Here is a 17,076-nt window from a genome sequence, read left to right as displayed (position 1 = left end):
TTACACTACTGACAACACACACCAATTGTTAATTGTATATGGTTTACTTTAGTTAATGTATGTACTTTTGTTATTCCTCATCTCCACGTTGTCACCCTCTTTGTTATGGGCTACAAGCCCGTTTGTGACACGAGCAATCAGACGTCTTCTATCCGCAATTCAATAATGCAAAAGAATTAAGCTCAACTCAGCAGAAGTGAATGTAATAAATTACACTATTCAAGATCATACTGACACATATACTTTCTCAATACCATAGAATTGGCTCTCATGTGCAAAAGATAACAGCCAATGTGATAGTCAGATGTTTGGGAGCACGCCAGATCAGATACATCAAGTTGAAAGACACAGAAGACAGAATGAGGGTGTCAGCAAGTCAGAGCATCTTTATTACATTCACAATGGGGTCTGTTGTTGGTGTTCCATCCAGATGTAGTAGAATGTGTTGTTCTGGAGGTTTTAACCATAGAAATAGAATTACCAGAAAATAAATCCCCCTTCAAGTCAATGATCCATGATGGGTGTCTGAGGGGCTTTAGCCATTCTAGAAAGAATAGGAGGATGATATGCACATCTTACACGGGAGTTAACCAGAGCTGGCCTCAACAAATAATACAGATAAGGAAGACAGGGATTTCTCATCTTACGAATATTTTGTATAAGTTGTAACTTTGTATTTTAGGTTGCATGAATAAAGTACTGGGGAACAACAATATTCAGAGTGCTGGCCTCTCATTTCCTATACCCATTCTAGTAATTATATGTCTATGGGGTTAACCCATTGCTTGCTGCAGTGCTTTCTGTGTGTGTATGTGGGACCTTAAGCGTGTTTGGTTTCACTTGAAGAGACAACCTTGCCGTCCACTATTTCCTCTGTGACGATCACCACCTTGCGTGTGGTGGAGGTGGTGGAGGTGGAGGAGCTGAGGCCAGAGCTAGAGGAGCTGATGTGGGAGCTGGAGGAGCTGTGACCGGATTTCGAGGAGCTGAGGCCGAGTCTGTGACGGGATACCAATGGTTAGCATAGTTAGAATCTATGATCATAATAATTATCTATTAAAGGTCACATAGCAGTAGATTCATGTCAAAAGTAACCATGTCTCATAGTAAGCTCAACTTAAAATGAACATTGTTTTTATAGTCAACTGTTGAGGGAGACATCCAATTCCATTCTGCCGTACCCGCTAGCCTCTCCGTCCAGCAGCCTCCTGTACTCAGCGATCTCCATCTCCAGACGTGTCTTGATGTCCAGCAGCATCTTGTACTCCTGGCCCTGGCGTTCCATGTCGCTGCGGAGAGACACTAGCTGTTCCTCCAGACTGGTCACTTGGTTCTGGAGGCGTCCCAACTGCATGGAGTAACGGCCCTCCGTCTCCGCCAGCGTGTTCTCCAGGGAGCCTTTCTATTGGCCGGGAAGGATAGAGATGATGGGTCAAAAACAGTGGGAGTTGGTCTTGAATTTGGAATGTTTACAGTCATACTGAAAAGTTAGCTCTAGTAATTGAATGTGTAGGCAGGTAGAGGTTATCTATAGTAATGGAGTGGTGCCTGGCTATAGCAACTTGAAGGACAGTATTAGAGACCAGGTGAAAGTGAGATAGTTGAGGGTTGGAAAAGAGAATGATGAAAGAGTCAACTGTTGATTTTTTAAGAAAGTTGTAGAAAGTTGTGGTAGTAATGTCCTCTAAACTGTTGTCTGTGGTGAGATGTTTGTAATTACGTCTCACCATGCTTTGCTGTGACTGCAGTTCGATCTCCAGGCCCTGCAGGGTGCGACGGATCTCTGAGATCTCAGACTTGGAGGTCTGGAGAACCTCTGTACTGGACGCCACCTCCTTGTTCAACGTCTCTGTCTGTAAAAAATAATAAGTTGTTAATGGTTGAAAAGCACTCTATTGTCATACTTGAGTAAAAGTAAACACACCTTAACAGAAAATGACTCAAGTAAAAGTGAAAGTCACCCAGTAAAATACTATTTGAGTAAAAGTCTACAACTATTTGGTTTTAAATATATGTAAGTAAATGTCATTTCTAAAATATACTTAAGTATGAAGAGTTCAAGTTTTTTTAGCCAGGGGCATATGCCAACATCCATTTCTTTCTTTATTTTTTTTTTTACAAAAGAAGCATGTGTGTTTAGTGAATCCGCCAGATCACAGACAATAGCGTATTACCAGGGATGATCTCTTGTTAAGTGAATGACTTGGACCAATTTCCTGTCCTGCTAAGCATTCAAAAGTACTTTTGGGTGTCAGATCAAATGTATGGAGTACATTATTTTCTTTATGAATGTAGTGAAGTAAAATAATATATATATAAACAGTAAAGCACAGATACCCGAAAAACTACTAAAGTAGTATTTAAAGGATTTTTACTTAAGAACATTACACCACTTTAACTCATTGATCATCACAGGAACAAACCAACTCATGATAGAATGTGACAACGTTACCAACTAGAAGTAAAGGAACATCTACACCATGAACATAGTTTAGAGGTTCTAGAGGTTCTACCTTGGTCTGGAACCAGGACTCCAGGTCGCACTGGTTCTTGGCATTAACGGACTCGTACTGCTCACGGATCTCAGCCATGACTCTGGACAGGTCCTCCTGTGGTGCTGCGTCAACCTCCACGTTGATCTGTCCAGTCATCTGTGTCCTCATGGCCAGTAGCTCCTGTGTAGAAACACATAGGGGTTAGTTTAAAGAATTAAGAAGTGACTAACCTCTGGCTGATGGTAACAATTTGACCTGCCCTCTACATTTACATTTACATTTAAGTCATTTAGCAGACGCTCTTATCCAGAGCGACTTACAAATTGGTGCATTCACCTTATGACATCCAGTGGAACAGCCACTTTACAATAGTGCATCTAAATCTTTTAAGGGGGGTGAGAAGGATTACTTTATCCTATCCTAGGTATTCCTTAAAGAGGTGGGGTTTCAGGTGTCTCCAGAAGGTGGTGATTGACTCCGCTGTCCTGGCGTCGTGAGGGAGTTTGTTCCACCATTGGGGGGCCAGAGCAGCGAACAGTTTTGACTGGGCTGAGCGGGAACTGTACTTCCTCAGTGGTAGGGAGGTGAGCAGGCCAGAGGTGGATGAACGCAGTGCCCTTGTTTGGGTGTAGGGCCTGATCAGAGCCTGGAGGTACTGAGGTGCCGTTCCCCTCACAGCTCCGTAGGCAAGCACCATGGTCTTGTAGCGGACGCGAGCTTCAACTGGAAGCCAGTGGAGAGAGCGGAGGAGCGGGGTGACGTGAGAGAACTTGGGAAGGTTGAACACCAGACGGGCTGCGGCGTTCTGGATGAGTTGTAGGGGTTTAATGGCACAGGCAGGGAGCCCAGCCAACAGCGAGTTGCAGTAATCCAGACGGGAGATGACAAGTGCCTGGATTAGGACCTGCGCCGCTTCCTGTGTGAGGCAGGGTCATACTCTGCGTATGTTGTAGAGCATGAACCTACAGGAACGGGCCACCGCCTTGATGTTAGTTGAGAACGACAGGGTGTTGTCCAGGATCACGCCAAGGTTCTTAGCGCTCTGGGAGGAGGACACAATGGAGTTGTCAACCGTGATGGCGAGATCATGGAACGGGCAGTCCTTCCCCGGGAGGAAGCGCAGCTCCGTCTTGCCGAGGTTCAGCTTGAGGTGGTGATCCGTCATCCACACTGATATGTCTGCCAGACATGCAGAGATGCGATTCGCCACCTGGTCATCAGAAGGGGGAAAGGAGAAGATTAATTGTGTGTCGTCTGCATAGCAATGATAGGAGAGACCATGTGAGGTTATGACAGATGTTCACAGTATCGAAGGCAGCCGATAGGTCTAGAAGGATGAGAGCAGAGGAGAGAGAGTTAGCTTTAGCAGTGCGGAGCGCTTCCGTGATGCAGAGAAGAGCAGTCTCAGTTGAATGACTAGTCTTGAAACCTGACTGATTTGGATCAAGAAGGTCATTCTGAGAGAGATAGCGGTAGAGCTGGCCAAGGACGGCACGTTCAAGAGTTTTGGAGAGAAAAGAAAGAAGGGATACTGGTCTGTAGTTGTTGACATCGGAGGGATCGAGTGTAGGTTTTTTCAGAAGGGGTGCAACTCTCGCTCTCTTGAGGACGGAAGGGACGTAGCCAGCGGTCAGGGATGAGTTGATGAGCGAGGTGAGGTAAGGGAGAAGGTCTCCGGAAATGGTCTGGAGAAGAGAGGAGGGGATAGGGTCAAGCGGGCACGTTGTTGGGCGGCCGGCCGTCACAAAACGCGAGATTTCATCTGGAGAGAGAGGGGAGAAAGAGGTCAGAGCACAGGGTAGGGCAGTGTGAGCAGAACCAGCGGTGTCGTTTGACTTAGCAAACGAGGATCGGATGTCGTCGACCTTCTTTTCAAAATGGTTGACGAAGTCATCTGCAGAGAGGGAGGAGGGGGAGGGGGAGGAGGATTCAGGAGGGAGGAGAAGGTGGCAAAGAGCTTCCTAGGGTTAGAGGCAGATGCTTGGAATTTAGAGTGGTAGAAAGTGGCTTTAGCAGCAGAGACAGAGGAGGAAAATGTAGAGAGGAGGGAGTGAAAGGATGCCAGGTCCGCAGGGAGGCGAGTTTTCCTCCATTTCCGCTCGGCTGCCCGGAGCCCTGTTCTGTGAGTCGTCGAGCCACGGAGCGGGAGGGGAGGACCGAGCCAGCCTGGAGGATAGGGGACATAGAGAGTCAAAGGATGCAGAAAGGGAGGAGAGGAGGGTTGAGGAGGCAGAATCAGGAGATAGGTTGGAGAAGGTTTGAGCAGAGGGAAGAGATGATAGGATGGAAGAGGAGAGAGTAGCGGGGGAGAGAGAGCGAAGGTTGGGACGGCGCGATACCATCCGAGTAGGGGCAGTGTGGGAAGTGTTGGATGAGAGCGAGAGGGAAAAGGATACAAGGTAGTGGTCGGAGACTTGGAGGGGAGTTGCAATGAGGTTAGTGGAAGAACAGCATCTAGTAAAGATGAGGTTGAGCGTATTGCCTGCCTTGTGAGTAGGGGGAAGGTGAGAGGGTGAGGTCAAAAGAGGAGAGGAGTGGAAAGAAGGAGGCAGAGAGGAATGAGTCAAAGGTAGACGTGGGGAGGTTAAAGTCGCCCAGAACTGTGAGAGGTGAGCCGTCCTCAGGAAAGGAGCTTATCAAGGCATCAAGCTCATTGATGAACTCTCCGAGGGGACCTGGAGGGCGATAAATGATAAGGATGTTAAGCTTGAAAGGGCTGGTAACTGTGACAGCATGAAATTCAAAGGAGGCGATAGACAGATGGGTAAGGGGAGAAAGAGATAATGACCACTTGGGAGAGATGAGGATCCCGGTGCCACCACCCCGCTGACCAGAAGCTCTCGGGGTGTGCGAGAACACGTGGGCGGACGAAGAGAGAGCAGTAGGAGTAGCAGTGTTATCTGTGGTGATCCATGTTTCCGTCAGTGCCAAGAAGTCGAGGGACTGGAGGGAGGCATAGGCTGAGATGAACTCTGCCTTGTTGGCCGCAGATCGGCAGTTCCAGAGGCTACCGGAGACCTGGAACTCCACGTGGGTCGTGCGCGCTGGGACCACCAGATTAGGGTGGCCGCGGCCACGCGGTGTGGAGCGTTTGTATGGTCTGTGCAGAGAGGAGAGAACAGGGATAGACAGACACATAGTTGACAGGCTACAGAAGAGGCTACGCTAATGCAAGGAGATTGGAATGACAAGTGGACTACACGTCTCGAATGTTCAGAAAGTTAAGCTTACGTAGCAAGAATCTTATTGACTAAAATGATTAAAATGATACAGTACTGCTGAAGTAGGCTAGCTGGCAGTGGCTGCGTTGTTGACTTTGTAGGCTAGCTGGCAGTGGCTGCGTTGTTGACACTACACTAATCAAGTCGTTCCGTTGAGTGTAATAGTTTCTACAGTGCTGCTATTCGGGGGCTAGCTGGCTAGCTAGCAGTGTTGATTACGTTACGTTGCGTTAAAAGAACGACAATAGCTGGCTAGCTAACCTAGAAAATCGCTCTAGACTACACAATTATCTTTGATACACAGACGGCTATGTAGCTAGCTATGTAGCTAGCTACGATCAAACAAATCAAACCGTTGTGCTGTAATGAAATGAAATGAAAATGTGATACTACCTGTGGAGCGAAGCGGAATGCGAGAAGTGCGGAAGTTCTATTCAGTAGACGTTGGCTAGCTGTTGGCTAGCTAGCAGTGTCTCCTACATTAAGGACGACAAATAGCTGGCTAGCTAACCTCGGTAAATTAAGATAATCACTCTAAGACTACACGCTCTAAACTACACAATTATCTTGGATACGAAGACAGCAAAGACAACTATGTAGCTAGCTAACACTACACTAATCAAGTCGTTCAGTTGAGTGTAATAGTTTCTACAGTGCTGCTATTCGGTAGACGGTGGACGTTTGCTAGCTGGCTAGCTGCTGGGCAGATAGCAGTGTAGACTACGTTAGGACGACGAAATACGAAGTTGCAATAGAAGTGCTGACTGTTTCACTTTGTTGTCCTCTTTCTTTTCCTTTTTCTTCTGTCCTTCTTTTGTCCTTATTTTGTCTTCCTTTCTTCTGTTAACTGGATATTTTTTGTTGTTATTCTTTGTTGCTTCCCTCTGTCTTCATTATACATTTGAACACCATTGCTTGATACAGACGTGCTTGAAAGCCAGCAGTGGTGTTCTAGTGGAGACCCATAGCAGGTTGACATGGTCAATAGATGTAATACATTAAGGGACTGTATGGATATGTTCCATCAGCCCACACCCACCTCCTCATGGTTCTTCTTGAGATAGATGAGCTCCTCCTTCAGCCCCTCGATCTGCATCTCCAGGTCAGATCTGGCCATGGTCATCTCATCCAGCATCCTCTTCATCCCGGCGATGTCTGCCTCCACTGACTGACGCATGGCCAGCTCGTTCTCATACCTGAGAGACAGAGAGAGCTTAGGTCAGAGAACTGTCGGAATGTGTTCCTCTGTGAGAATAGGAAGGGGGTTATAGAATCTAGTATTCCATTTAGTTTTGGAAAGATAACAGAAAGTAACACCAGGCTTCTGATATGTCTGTTGGGAGGGTGTGGTTATTGTGGAGGTGAAGGGTAATGTCATTTGATTTCCTTTTTCATAGATTCAACTAAAAATGAAATAAACGTTATGAGGGTTTTTACAGATTTGGGGTTATTCCATTTGGTATATGGAATGTACCAGCAGTGTACTGTATCTGTGGATGGTGTTTGATATACTTACTTGGTTCTGAAGTCGTCTGCAGCGAGCTTTGCATTGTCGATGTTGAGATAGATGCCTCCATTCAAGCAAGTGGCAGCCTGGATCTGAGAGGTGGAGGATGGCAAAACATTTCAGGATGGGGAATGCATGGAATTTCACAGTAATGCAGTACGCACAAACTGTGATACCACACTGTAATCATTGAGTTCTGAGTTTCAACTGCACTGTAAATGATAGCCCATAGAAGCATTACAGGGAACCTGTTGTCTTTGTGAACATTGTAAAGCATGACACAAAGAAACAAATGGCACCTTTCGTAATCGCCTAGAGGCTCTTAACAGACAGGAAGGATTGGCTTCAATGATCTGCTATATTGTCGATGCTTCAGCTGCAAATATGCATACTGTCTTTGCATCTATCTTTGGTGCAATATGTTGGTTGAATCAATTATAACAAATGCATAGAATTTTGCATTTTCCAATAGTCATGTATAACTCTCAGTAACTGACATGTGTACACCATGTACCTGTACTCTCTAACGAAGCATAACATTGTCACTCTGCAGACATTACCATGTTTTGACATATAATTATTTTGCTATCAAGGAGACATGTCACTTACCTTGTCCTGCAGGTCGACAATAGTAGCGTAGAAGCGAGAGTAGTCGCGAGCGCTGGGGGACGTCTTGCTCTCCATGAACTGACGGATCTTCAGCTCCAGCTCGGCGTTGGCCGCCTCCAGAGAGCGCACCTTCTCCAAGTAGTTGGACAGGCGGTCGTTCAGGTTCTGCATTGTGGCCTTCTCGTTGGCCGACACATGGAGGTCGGCTCCACCGCCACCACCACCACCCCCTCCCATGCCGAAACCATAACTGCCACCACCACCACCCCCTCCCATTCCAAAACCATAACCGCCACCACCACCTCCTCCGCCGGAACCAAATGAGGAGCTAGAGATGCGCACCCCAGAGCCTCCTGCACCTCCATACACACTGCCGGCCCTCATGGCAGTGACGCGGCCTCCTCCACCACCACCACCACCCATCGAGGAGAAGCGTGAGGAGCCCAGACCCATTCCACCTCCACCTCCAGATCTCATGGACATGGTGCCACCTCCACCTCCACCACCGCTTCTGCTGTAGGACATGCTAGATCTTGAGAAGGACATGGCTGCTGAGAAGGAGTCTGCCTGCCTGGGATGAAGAGGAGAGAGAATGTGGTGCACGGCCCAGCCACTGTTCCCTTTATATGCTGCACATGGTGGAAGGAGGGATGGAGGGATTTGGAGGACAGGTGGTGTGTGCTTGGGGAGGCAGAATCTGGGGAGGAATACAGGGAAGTTTAACTTTATTACCACATGTAGGGTAGGGTAGGTCCCAGCATCTCTTCAGGTCATTGGGCAATAAAATGCAAATGAATTACTTAAAAATCATACAATGTGATTTTCTGGATTTTTGTTTCAGATTCCGTCTCTCACAGTTGAAGTGTACCTATGATAAAATTACAGACCTATACATGCTTTGTAAGTAGGAAAACCTGCAAAATCGGCAGTGTATCGAATACTTGTTCTCCCCACTGTATCTTTTTTGTCACACTCCAGAGGTTACCATTTACCTCTAACATTTTACCTGGGCATTGCTCCATTATATATTTTGATCCTGAATACACAACACAGGGTGAAACCCTTTGTATTTTCAAGCTTTGTGATGGCAGCATCATGTTATGGGTATGCTTGTCACCGGCAGGAACTGGGGAATTTGTCAGGATCAAAATAAATATGAAAGGAGCGAAGCCCAGGTTAAACTTTTTATTTATCAGCGGGAGAATTACACATATATTAATGCCAAAGACATGCCAGAATGACTTTCCAAGTGGAGTTGAGTATTCTTGAGTGCTCCAGCCTCAGTCCAAAAACAATAGATAAATGTTGCCCTAAGACTTGTCTAAAGTTTGTAAAAACAAAAATATACCTCCTCACCTTAGCCTCACCCTTTAATTATTCATAACATATTTCCTGGTTGTTTGTGGCTGAATTACAACCCAGTCACATAGATCCGAGCCAAGCACGACAGCACATAGAGCCACTGACAGTCACTAGATTCACCCAGAACTCAACCCCTGTCTCAACCCCCAACCCCATTCAAATCCCAAGTGCTGTCGCATGTGTCTTATTACATTTGTGAAATGATGGGCTTTTCTGAGAAATGCTAAATCAGAAGGGTGCAGTCAGTCAGTGAGTTTGCATTGGCGTGTTCACACAAACAAGGTGCCAGGCCAATGCAATCAAATGATATATAATAAATTCATCTGAAACACTATATCATCTATCATACACTACATGGCCAAAGTATGTGGACACCCCTTCAAATTAGTGGTTATTTCAGCCACACCCGTTGCTGACATGTGTATAAAATCAAGCACACAGCTATGCAATCTCCATAAACAAACAATTCAGTAGATTGGCCTTACTGAAGACATCAGTGACTTTCAATGTGGCACCACCATAGGATGCCACCTTTCCAACAAGTCAGTTTGTCAAATTTCTGCTGGTGCTGCACCGGACAACTGTAAGTGCTGTTATTATGAAGTGGAAATGTCTAGGAGCAACAACGGCTCAGCCGCAAAGTGGTAGGCCACACAAGCTCACAGAACGGGACCGCCGAGTGCTGAAGCGCATAAAAATAGTCTGTCCTCGATTGCAACACCCACTACCAAGTTCCAACTGCCTCTGGAAGCAAGGTCAGCACATACACAGTTAGCCGGGAGCTTTATGAAATATGTTTCCATGGCTGAGCAGCCGCACAAAAGCCTAAGACCCCCATGAGCGTTGCCAAGCTTCTGATAGAGTGGTGTAAAGCTCGCCACCATTGGACTCTGGAGCAGTGGAAACGTGTTCTCTGAAGTGATGAATCACAGGCCTAATCACCAAATATCAGTGCCCGACCTCACTAATGCTCTTGTGGCAGAATGGAACCAAGTAAATGCAGCAATGTTCCAACATCTAGTGGAAAGCCTTCCCAGAAGAGTGTCGGCTGTTATAGTAGCAAAGGGTGGTCCAACTCCATATTAATGCCCATGATTTTGGAATGAGGTGTTTGACGAGCAAGTGACGAGTGTCCAAATACTTTTGGCCATGTAGTGTATATGTGGTCTGCATCTTGATTTATGGCTGTCCACCACTGTGAGTAGAGCACTCTACTTTCCAAATCCACAGTCATATCTGTCAACGCGAACTGACCATCCTCTAACTCCAATACCTACTGATGTTGTGTAACAGTGGAGGCTCCTCAGAGGAGGAATAGGAGGACCCACCCTACTCAGTGATTATCAGAAAAATAATAAATAATTCAAAATTCTAAAGATATGCTTTTTTATGTAAAACTATAATAAATGTACTCGCATCACCAAATACCTGATGACCTAAAACACACTTTCGCAAAGAAGGCCTAAAGTAGTCTCAACAGGACGCTCCAGGGTAGCACACTGGTGTAGCCGGAGGACAGCTATTTTCCGTCCTTGTCTGGCTATATTGACTTCAGTATAAAGAATAGGAGGCTCATGCAACTCAGCTACCTCCATAGACCTACATGGTAGTTATGATGGAGAACACATAGAACCTCGATGTGGATGTGGATGAGATCAAGTAATAATTTGTCAACAGAACCATCAATAAAGATTATGTGGTTGAATGAGAATGGACTGTGTGGTTTCACTTGTTTCAGAGATATTAACGCTTTATCATAGACTGAATATATGAATATGTGAGTACGGATGTCATAGCAGATACATTTTGGCATCTCATTTAAAATGTATTGTTTTCAAATCTAAATATTTCCACTAAAACATGGTGTACAGCTCTACAGTTGACTCCACAAACACCCTCCATACAATGTAGACTCTGAAAAGAGGTAGAAATACATGTATATAATTTTGCTGACATTTTTCTACTGTCAATATTTCAATTTGTTTTGCCTGGTATGAAACTCAGTACAAGTGAATGTCATAAATTACACTATTCAAGATCATACTGACACATGTACTTTCTCAAGACCATAGATTTGGCCTCATGTGCAAAAGATAACAGCCGAAATAATAGTCAGATGTATGGGAGCACGCCAGATCAGATACATCAAGTTGAAAGACACAGAAGACAGAATGATGGTGTCAGCAAGTCAGAGCATCTTTATTACATTGACAATGGGGTCTGTTGTTGGTGTTCCATCCAGATGTAGTAGAATATGTTATTCTGGAGGTTTTAACCATAGAAATAGAATAACCAGAAAATAAATCCCCATTCAAGTCAATTATCCATGATGGGTGTCTGAGGGGCTTTAGCCATTCTAGAAAGAATATGAGGATGGTATGGACATCTTAAACTAGAGTTAACCGGAGCTGGCCTCAACAAATAACGATGTTATTTATTTGACAAAAACTTTTTATAAGTTGAAACATTGTATTTTAGGTTGCATGAATAAAGCACTGGGGAACAGCAATATTCTATGTGCTGGCCTCTCATTTCATATACCCATTCAAGTAATTATATTTCTATGGGGTTAACCCATTACTTGCTGCAGTGCTCGCTGCGTGTGTGGGACCTTATGTGGTGTGTTTGGTTCCACTTGAGGAAACAACCTTGCCGTCCACCATTTCCTCTGTGACGATCACCACCTTGCCTTTGGTGGAGGACCTGGGGCCGGAGCTGGAGGAGCTGTGGACAGATTTCGAGGAGCTGAGGCCGAGGCTGTGAGGAAGGGAAACCCATGGTTAGCATAGTTAGCATCTATGATCTATGATCATAATAAGTATCTATTAAAGGTCAAACACCAGTAGATTCATGTCAAAAGTAACAATGGCTCATATTAAGGTCAACTTCAAAAGAACATTGTTTATAAAGTCAAATGTTGAAGGAAACATTCATTCATTTTCACTTGTTTCAAGGACCCTTGTCACCCCTCTTCCCATCCTGCCGTACCCGCTAGCCTCTCCGTCCAGCAGCCTCCTGTACTCAGCGATCTCCATCTCCAGGCGTGTCTTGATGTCCAGCAGCATCTTGTACTCCTGGCCCTGGCGTTCCATGTCGCTGCGGAGAGACACTAGCTGCTCCTCCAGACTGGTCACTTGGTTCTGGAGGTGTCCCAGCTGCATGGAGTAACGGCCCTCCGTCTCTGCCAGCGTGTTCTCCAGGGAGCCTTTCTATTGGCCGGGAGGGATAGAGATGATGGGTCAAAAACTGTGGGAGTTGGTTTTGAATTTGGATTGTTTACAGTCATACTGAAAAGTTAGCTCTAGTAATTGAATGTGCTGGCAGGTAGAGGTTATCTATAGTAATGGAGTGGTGCCTGGCTATAGCAACCTGAGGGACAGTATTAGAGACCAGGTGAAAGTGAGATTATTGAGGGTTGGTAGAAAATGGTGAGAGTCAATTGTTGATTATTGAAGAAAGTTGCAGAAAATTGTGGTAGTAATTTCCCCTAAACTGTGGACCTTCGTCAGATGTTTGTAATTACGTCTCACCATGCTGAGCTGGGACTGCAGTTCGATTTCCAGGCCCTGCAGGGTGCGACGGATCTCTGAGATCTCTGACTTGGAGGTCTGGAGAACCTCTGTGCTGGTTGCCACCTCCTTGTTCAACGTCTCTGTCTGTAAATCAGTGGTCAATCATCACAGGAACAAACCAACATTTCAGCTCATGATAGAATGTGACAACGTTACCAACTAGAAGTGAAGGAACATCTACACCATGAACACAGTTTAGTGGTTCTAGAGGTTCTACCTTGGTCTGGAACCAGGACTCCAGATCGCGCTGGTTCTTGGCACTAACGGACTCGTACTGCTCACGGATCTCAGTCATGACTCTGGACAGGTCCTCCTGTGGTGCTGCGTCCACCTCCACGTTGATCTGTCCAGTCATCTGTGACCTCATGGCCAGCAGCTCCTGTGGAGAAACACATAGGGGTTAGTTTAAAGAATGAAGAAGTGACTAACCTCTGCCTGATGGTAACAACTTGACCTGCCCTCTGTCTTCATTATACATTTGAACACCATTGCTTGATACAGATGTGCATGAAAACCAGCAGTGGTGTTCTAGTGGAGACCCATAGCAGGTTGACATGGTCAATAGATGTAATACATTAAGGGACTGTATGGATATGTCCCATCAGCCCACACCCACCTCCTCATGGTTCTTCTTGAGATAGATGAGCTCCTCCTTCAGCCCCTCGATCTGCATCTCCAGGTCAGATCTGGCCATGGTCATCTCGTCCAGCATCCTCTTCATCCCGGCGATGTCTGCCTCCACTGACTGACGCATGGCCAACTCGTTCTCATACCTGAGAGACATAGAGAGCTTAGGTCAAAGAATTGCCGGAATGTGTTCCTCTGTGGGAATAGCAGGGGGGTTATAGATTCTAGTATTCCATTAAGTTTTGGGAAAATAACAGAACGTAACACCAGGCTTCTGATATGTCTGTTGGGAGGGTGTGGTTATTGTGGAGGTGCAGTGGTGGGCCGTCAGGGGCCAGCAAGGCCTTCTCTGCTGGCCTAAACATCATCAGAATATATATATTTTTAAATATATTTCCCCACAAATATGTATTAAATGATTCCACAGAGTAAGAGTTACACTCTTCATTTCATAGCTTTCCTCTTGGTTGCACTGCTTCCAGCCCCAGGTTGAGATTTGGAGGGCTGGTCTTCATGTTAGATCTTTTATCCAATCATATTCAGCCATCATGTGTTGCCAGGGGTCTAAAATCTGCCCTCAGGCCTTCAGAATCAACAGTGCGGGCGCTTGTAGCTTAAAGTGAAATGAAATGAATATTTAGTGTCAACCAATCAGCTTTAGAGTTGGCTATTGTACGCCTGCTTGCTGGCTCCAGTGTTACACAAGAGCCAGCTAGCAGGCATAGTGCGTGCACGTCTTTTGATTGGATTACCAATATTGATGTGCAGGTCCTATGGGCAGGTCTATGCAGAACCTCAGAACTAGGAAAATTAATTTGATGAACGAATTAATTCGCGTACTACTAAGCTGTTTTTCAACCCACAATGGCGGAAGGAGGAGAAGATATCGATTTGGTCGAGGATACAATTATAACACCATTCTCAAGACAAACTTTTCAAGAAAAGTTAGACATTGTAAGGAGAGGTCGCCCGACGCCGACGCTACAAAACCCGTCACAGGCGGGAAAGGGGTTTGTTCGCCACTTTCAAAGTTCCAACTACGAGCACTATCAATGGCTCACAGGCTCCGAGAAACACTGCAAACTGTACTGCTGGGAATGCCTATTATTTGCAAGTGATCGATTTGGTGTTTGAAGCCACACTGGCTTTGCAAACTTGAGTTGTCTAACCAAGGCAGCAGCGAGACACCAAAGTACGGCTGGCCACTTACAAGCAATGGTGCTTTTGAAAACTTTTGGGGACACCCGAGTGGATCTACAGCTCAACGAACAAGCGCGCAGGGCAACGTAGCTGCACAATGAGAAGGTGAAGAAAAATAGGGAAATATTGAAAAGACTCATTGATTGTGTCGTGTTCTTGGGTAAACAGGAACTGTATTTTTTTTGGGGGGGGGGACTTAAAGCTCAAAGTTTGTGGACCAGAAATGGATAGAAGAAGAATATTAACATAACTCTGTTGCACTCGACTATGTTCTTGCCTATTAGTTGAACTGTCCTGTATTGTACTCTTCCCCTGCAATTCTCTGAAGAAAAATGTAAATTTCAAGGTGACGCAACACCTGGTTATACTGCGTTTCTGTCTAAATGTATAGTGTCTAGAGCCATGGCATCATAATGATGGTAATAAGAGGTGGATTAATTCGGGTGGGACTGTGTAGGACCTCACTGAAGGCCCAGGCCCCAGGCCCACGGCACGCCACTGTGGAGGTGAAGGGTAATGGCCATTGGCTTCCTTTTTTATAAATTCAACACAAAATTAAATAAACAGCAGTATGAGGGTTTTTACAGATTTGGGCTTATTCCATTTGGTATATGGAATGTACCAGCAGTGGTCCTTCTGTAGCACAGTTGGTAGAGCATGGCGCTTGTAATGCCAGGGTAGTGGGTTCGATTCCAAGTACCACCCATACGTAGATGGGTGGTATGCACACATGACTGTAAGTCGCTTTGGATAAAAGCGTCTGCTAAATGGCATATATTATTATTTATATATTACTGTATCTGTGGATGGTGTTTGATATATTTACTTGGTTCTGAAGTCGTCTGCAGCGAGCTTTGCATTGTCGATGTTCAGATAGATGCCCCCATTCAAGCAAGTGGCAGCCTGGATCTGAGAGGTGGAGGATGGCAAAACATTTCAGGATGGGGCATGCATGGAATTTCACAGTTATGCAGTACGCACAAACTGTGATTACCACACTGTAATCATTGAGTTCTGAGTTTCAGCTGCTCTGTAAATGATAGCCCATAGAAGCATTACAGGGAACCTGTTGTCTTTGTGAACATTGTAAAGCATGACACGAAGAAACAAATTGCACCGATTGCAATCGCCTTGAGGCTCTTAACAGACAGGAAGGATTGGTTTCAATGGTCAACATATTTCAACATATTTTCAATGTTTCAGCTGCAAATATGCATACTGTCTTTGCATCTATCTTTGGTGCAATATCTTGGTTGAATCAATTATAACAAATGTGTATCATTTAGCATTTAGCAAATCATATTCATATCACTCTTAGTAACTTGTTGGAAAACAAGCTGATGACATGTGTAACATGTATCTGTACTCTCTAACAAAGGATAACATTGTCACTTTGCAGAATTTACCATGTTTTGACATGCTGAGATGTCATTATTTAGTTATTTTGCTATCAAGGACACATGTCTCGTACCTTGTCCTGCAGGTCGACAATAGTAGCGTAGAAGCGAGAGTAGTCACGAGCGCTGGGGGACGTCTTGCTCTCCATGAACTGACGGATCTTCAGCTCCAGCTCGGCGTTGGCCGCCTCCAGAGAGCGCACCTTCTCCAAGTAGTTGGACAGGCGGTCGTTCAGGTTCTGCATTGTGGACTTCTCGTTGGCAGACACATGGAGGTCGGCTCCACCGCCACCACCACCCCCTCCCATACCGAAACCATAACCTCCACTGCCGCCGCCACCCCCTCCCATTCCGAAACCATAACCGCCACCACCACCTCCTCCGCCGGAACCAAACGAGGAGCTAGAGATGCGCACCCCAGAGCCTCCTGCACCTCCATACACACTGCCGGCCCTCATGGCAGTGATGCGGCCTCCTCCACCACCACCACCACCCATCGAGGAGAAGCGTGAGGAGCCCAGACCCATTCCACCTCCACCTCCAGACCTCATGGACATGGTGCCACCTCCACCACCGCTGCTGCTGTAGGACATGCTAGATCTGGAGAAGGACATGGCTGCTGAGAAGGAGTCTGCCTGCCTGGGATGAAGAGGAGAGAGAATGTGGTGCCTGGCCCAGCCACTGTTCCCTTTATATGCTGCACAGGGCTTAAGGTGGGAGGCAGGTTGGGAGGAGGACACCGGTGGGGGAGGCAGAAGGGAGGAGTAGAGAAGGGAGGAATACAGGGAGGTATTACCTCATGTAGGGCAGGGCAGGGCAGGGCTCCTCCACCCACTTTGACACCCTGCGGGCAGATGCTAGCATGCAGAAGGAGATGGAAGAGGATAGATAGATATATACTTGGGGTGAATATTGAGCTTTGCCATGACACACAGAATGGCTATTTACCTGAACCTGTTATGTTACTAAGACAACAAGTTGCAAAGAAACTTCATCGTACAAGATGATCTTTCGCTTGACACCCAGACAACATTCTCCCTGAACAGACCTGTCTTTGTCCCACACACTGATATCTTGCAAGAACAT

General features: G+C 45.9%; 1 protein-coding gene and 1 long non-coding RNA gene across 14 annotated transcripts in view; one reads left to right on the top strand and one right to left on the bottom strand.

Annotated features, from left to right (window-relative positions):
* Positions 1-360: 360 nt before the first annotated feature.
* The window catches only part of LOC118364901 (keratin, type I cytoskeletal 13), an 82,360-nt gene continuing 65,644 nt past the window's right edge, over positions 361-17,076 (bottom strand). For 5 of the 12 annotated variants that reach the window (XM_052490509.1, XM_052490505.1, XM_052490504.1 and 2 more), the window contains one exon: positions 361-998. In XM_052490509.1, the coding sequence (XP_052346469.1) occupies positions 821-998 (178 nt within the window). In that variant the 3' untranslated portion in view covers positions 361-820. Of the gene's footprint in view, positions 999-1,181; positions 1,403-1,727; positions 1,854-2,513; positions 2,676-6,755; positions 6,913-7,232; positions 7,316-7,832; positions 8,297-11,366; positions 11,952-12,182; positions 12,404-12,724; positions 12,851-12,983; positions 13,146-13,382; positions 13,540-15,419; positions 15,503-16,064; positions 16,688-17,076 lie in introns of those variants that run through there. The other 7 variants (XM_052490511.1, XM_052490502.1, XM_052490521.1 and 4 more) reach the window with 7 other exon arrangements.
* Positions 12,191-17,076, top strand: part of LOC127914449 (uncharacterized) — a 54,539-nt gene continuing 49,653 nt past the window's right edge. For both annotated transcript variants that reach the window (XR_008088387.1, XR_008088389.1), the window contains exon 1: positions 12,191-12,340. This is a non-coding gene — a long non-coding RNA (uncharacterized LOC127914449). The remainder of the gene's footprint in view (positions 12,341-17,076) is intronic.

This window comes from Oncorhynchus keta, chromosome 32 (genome assembly GCF_023373465.1).
Source record: "Oncorhynchus keta strain PuntledgeMale-10-30-2019 chromosome 32, Oket_V2, whole genome shotgun sequence".
In the NCBI taxonomy this organism is placed as follows: Eukaryota; Metazoa; Chordata; class Actinopteri; order Salmoniformes; family Salmonidae; genus Oncorhynchus; species Oncorhynchus keta.
The sequence above is the reverse complement of the archived record's forward strand: the minus strand, read 5'-3'. Positions and strand labels throughout refer to the sequence as shown.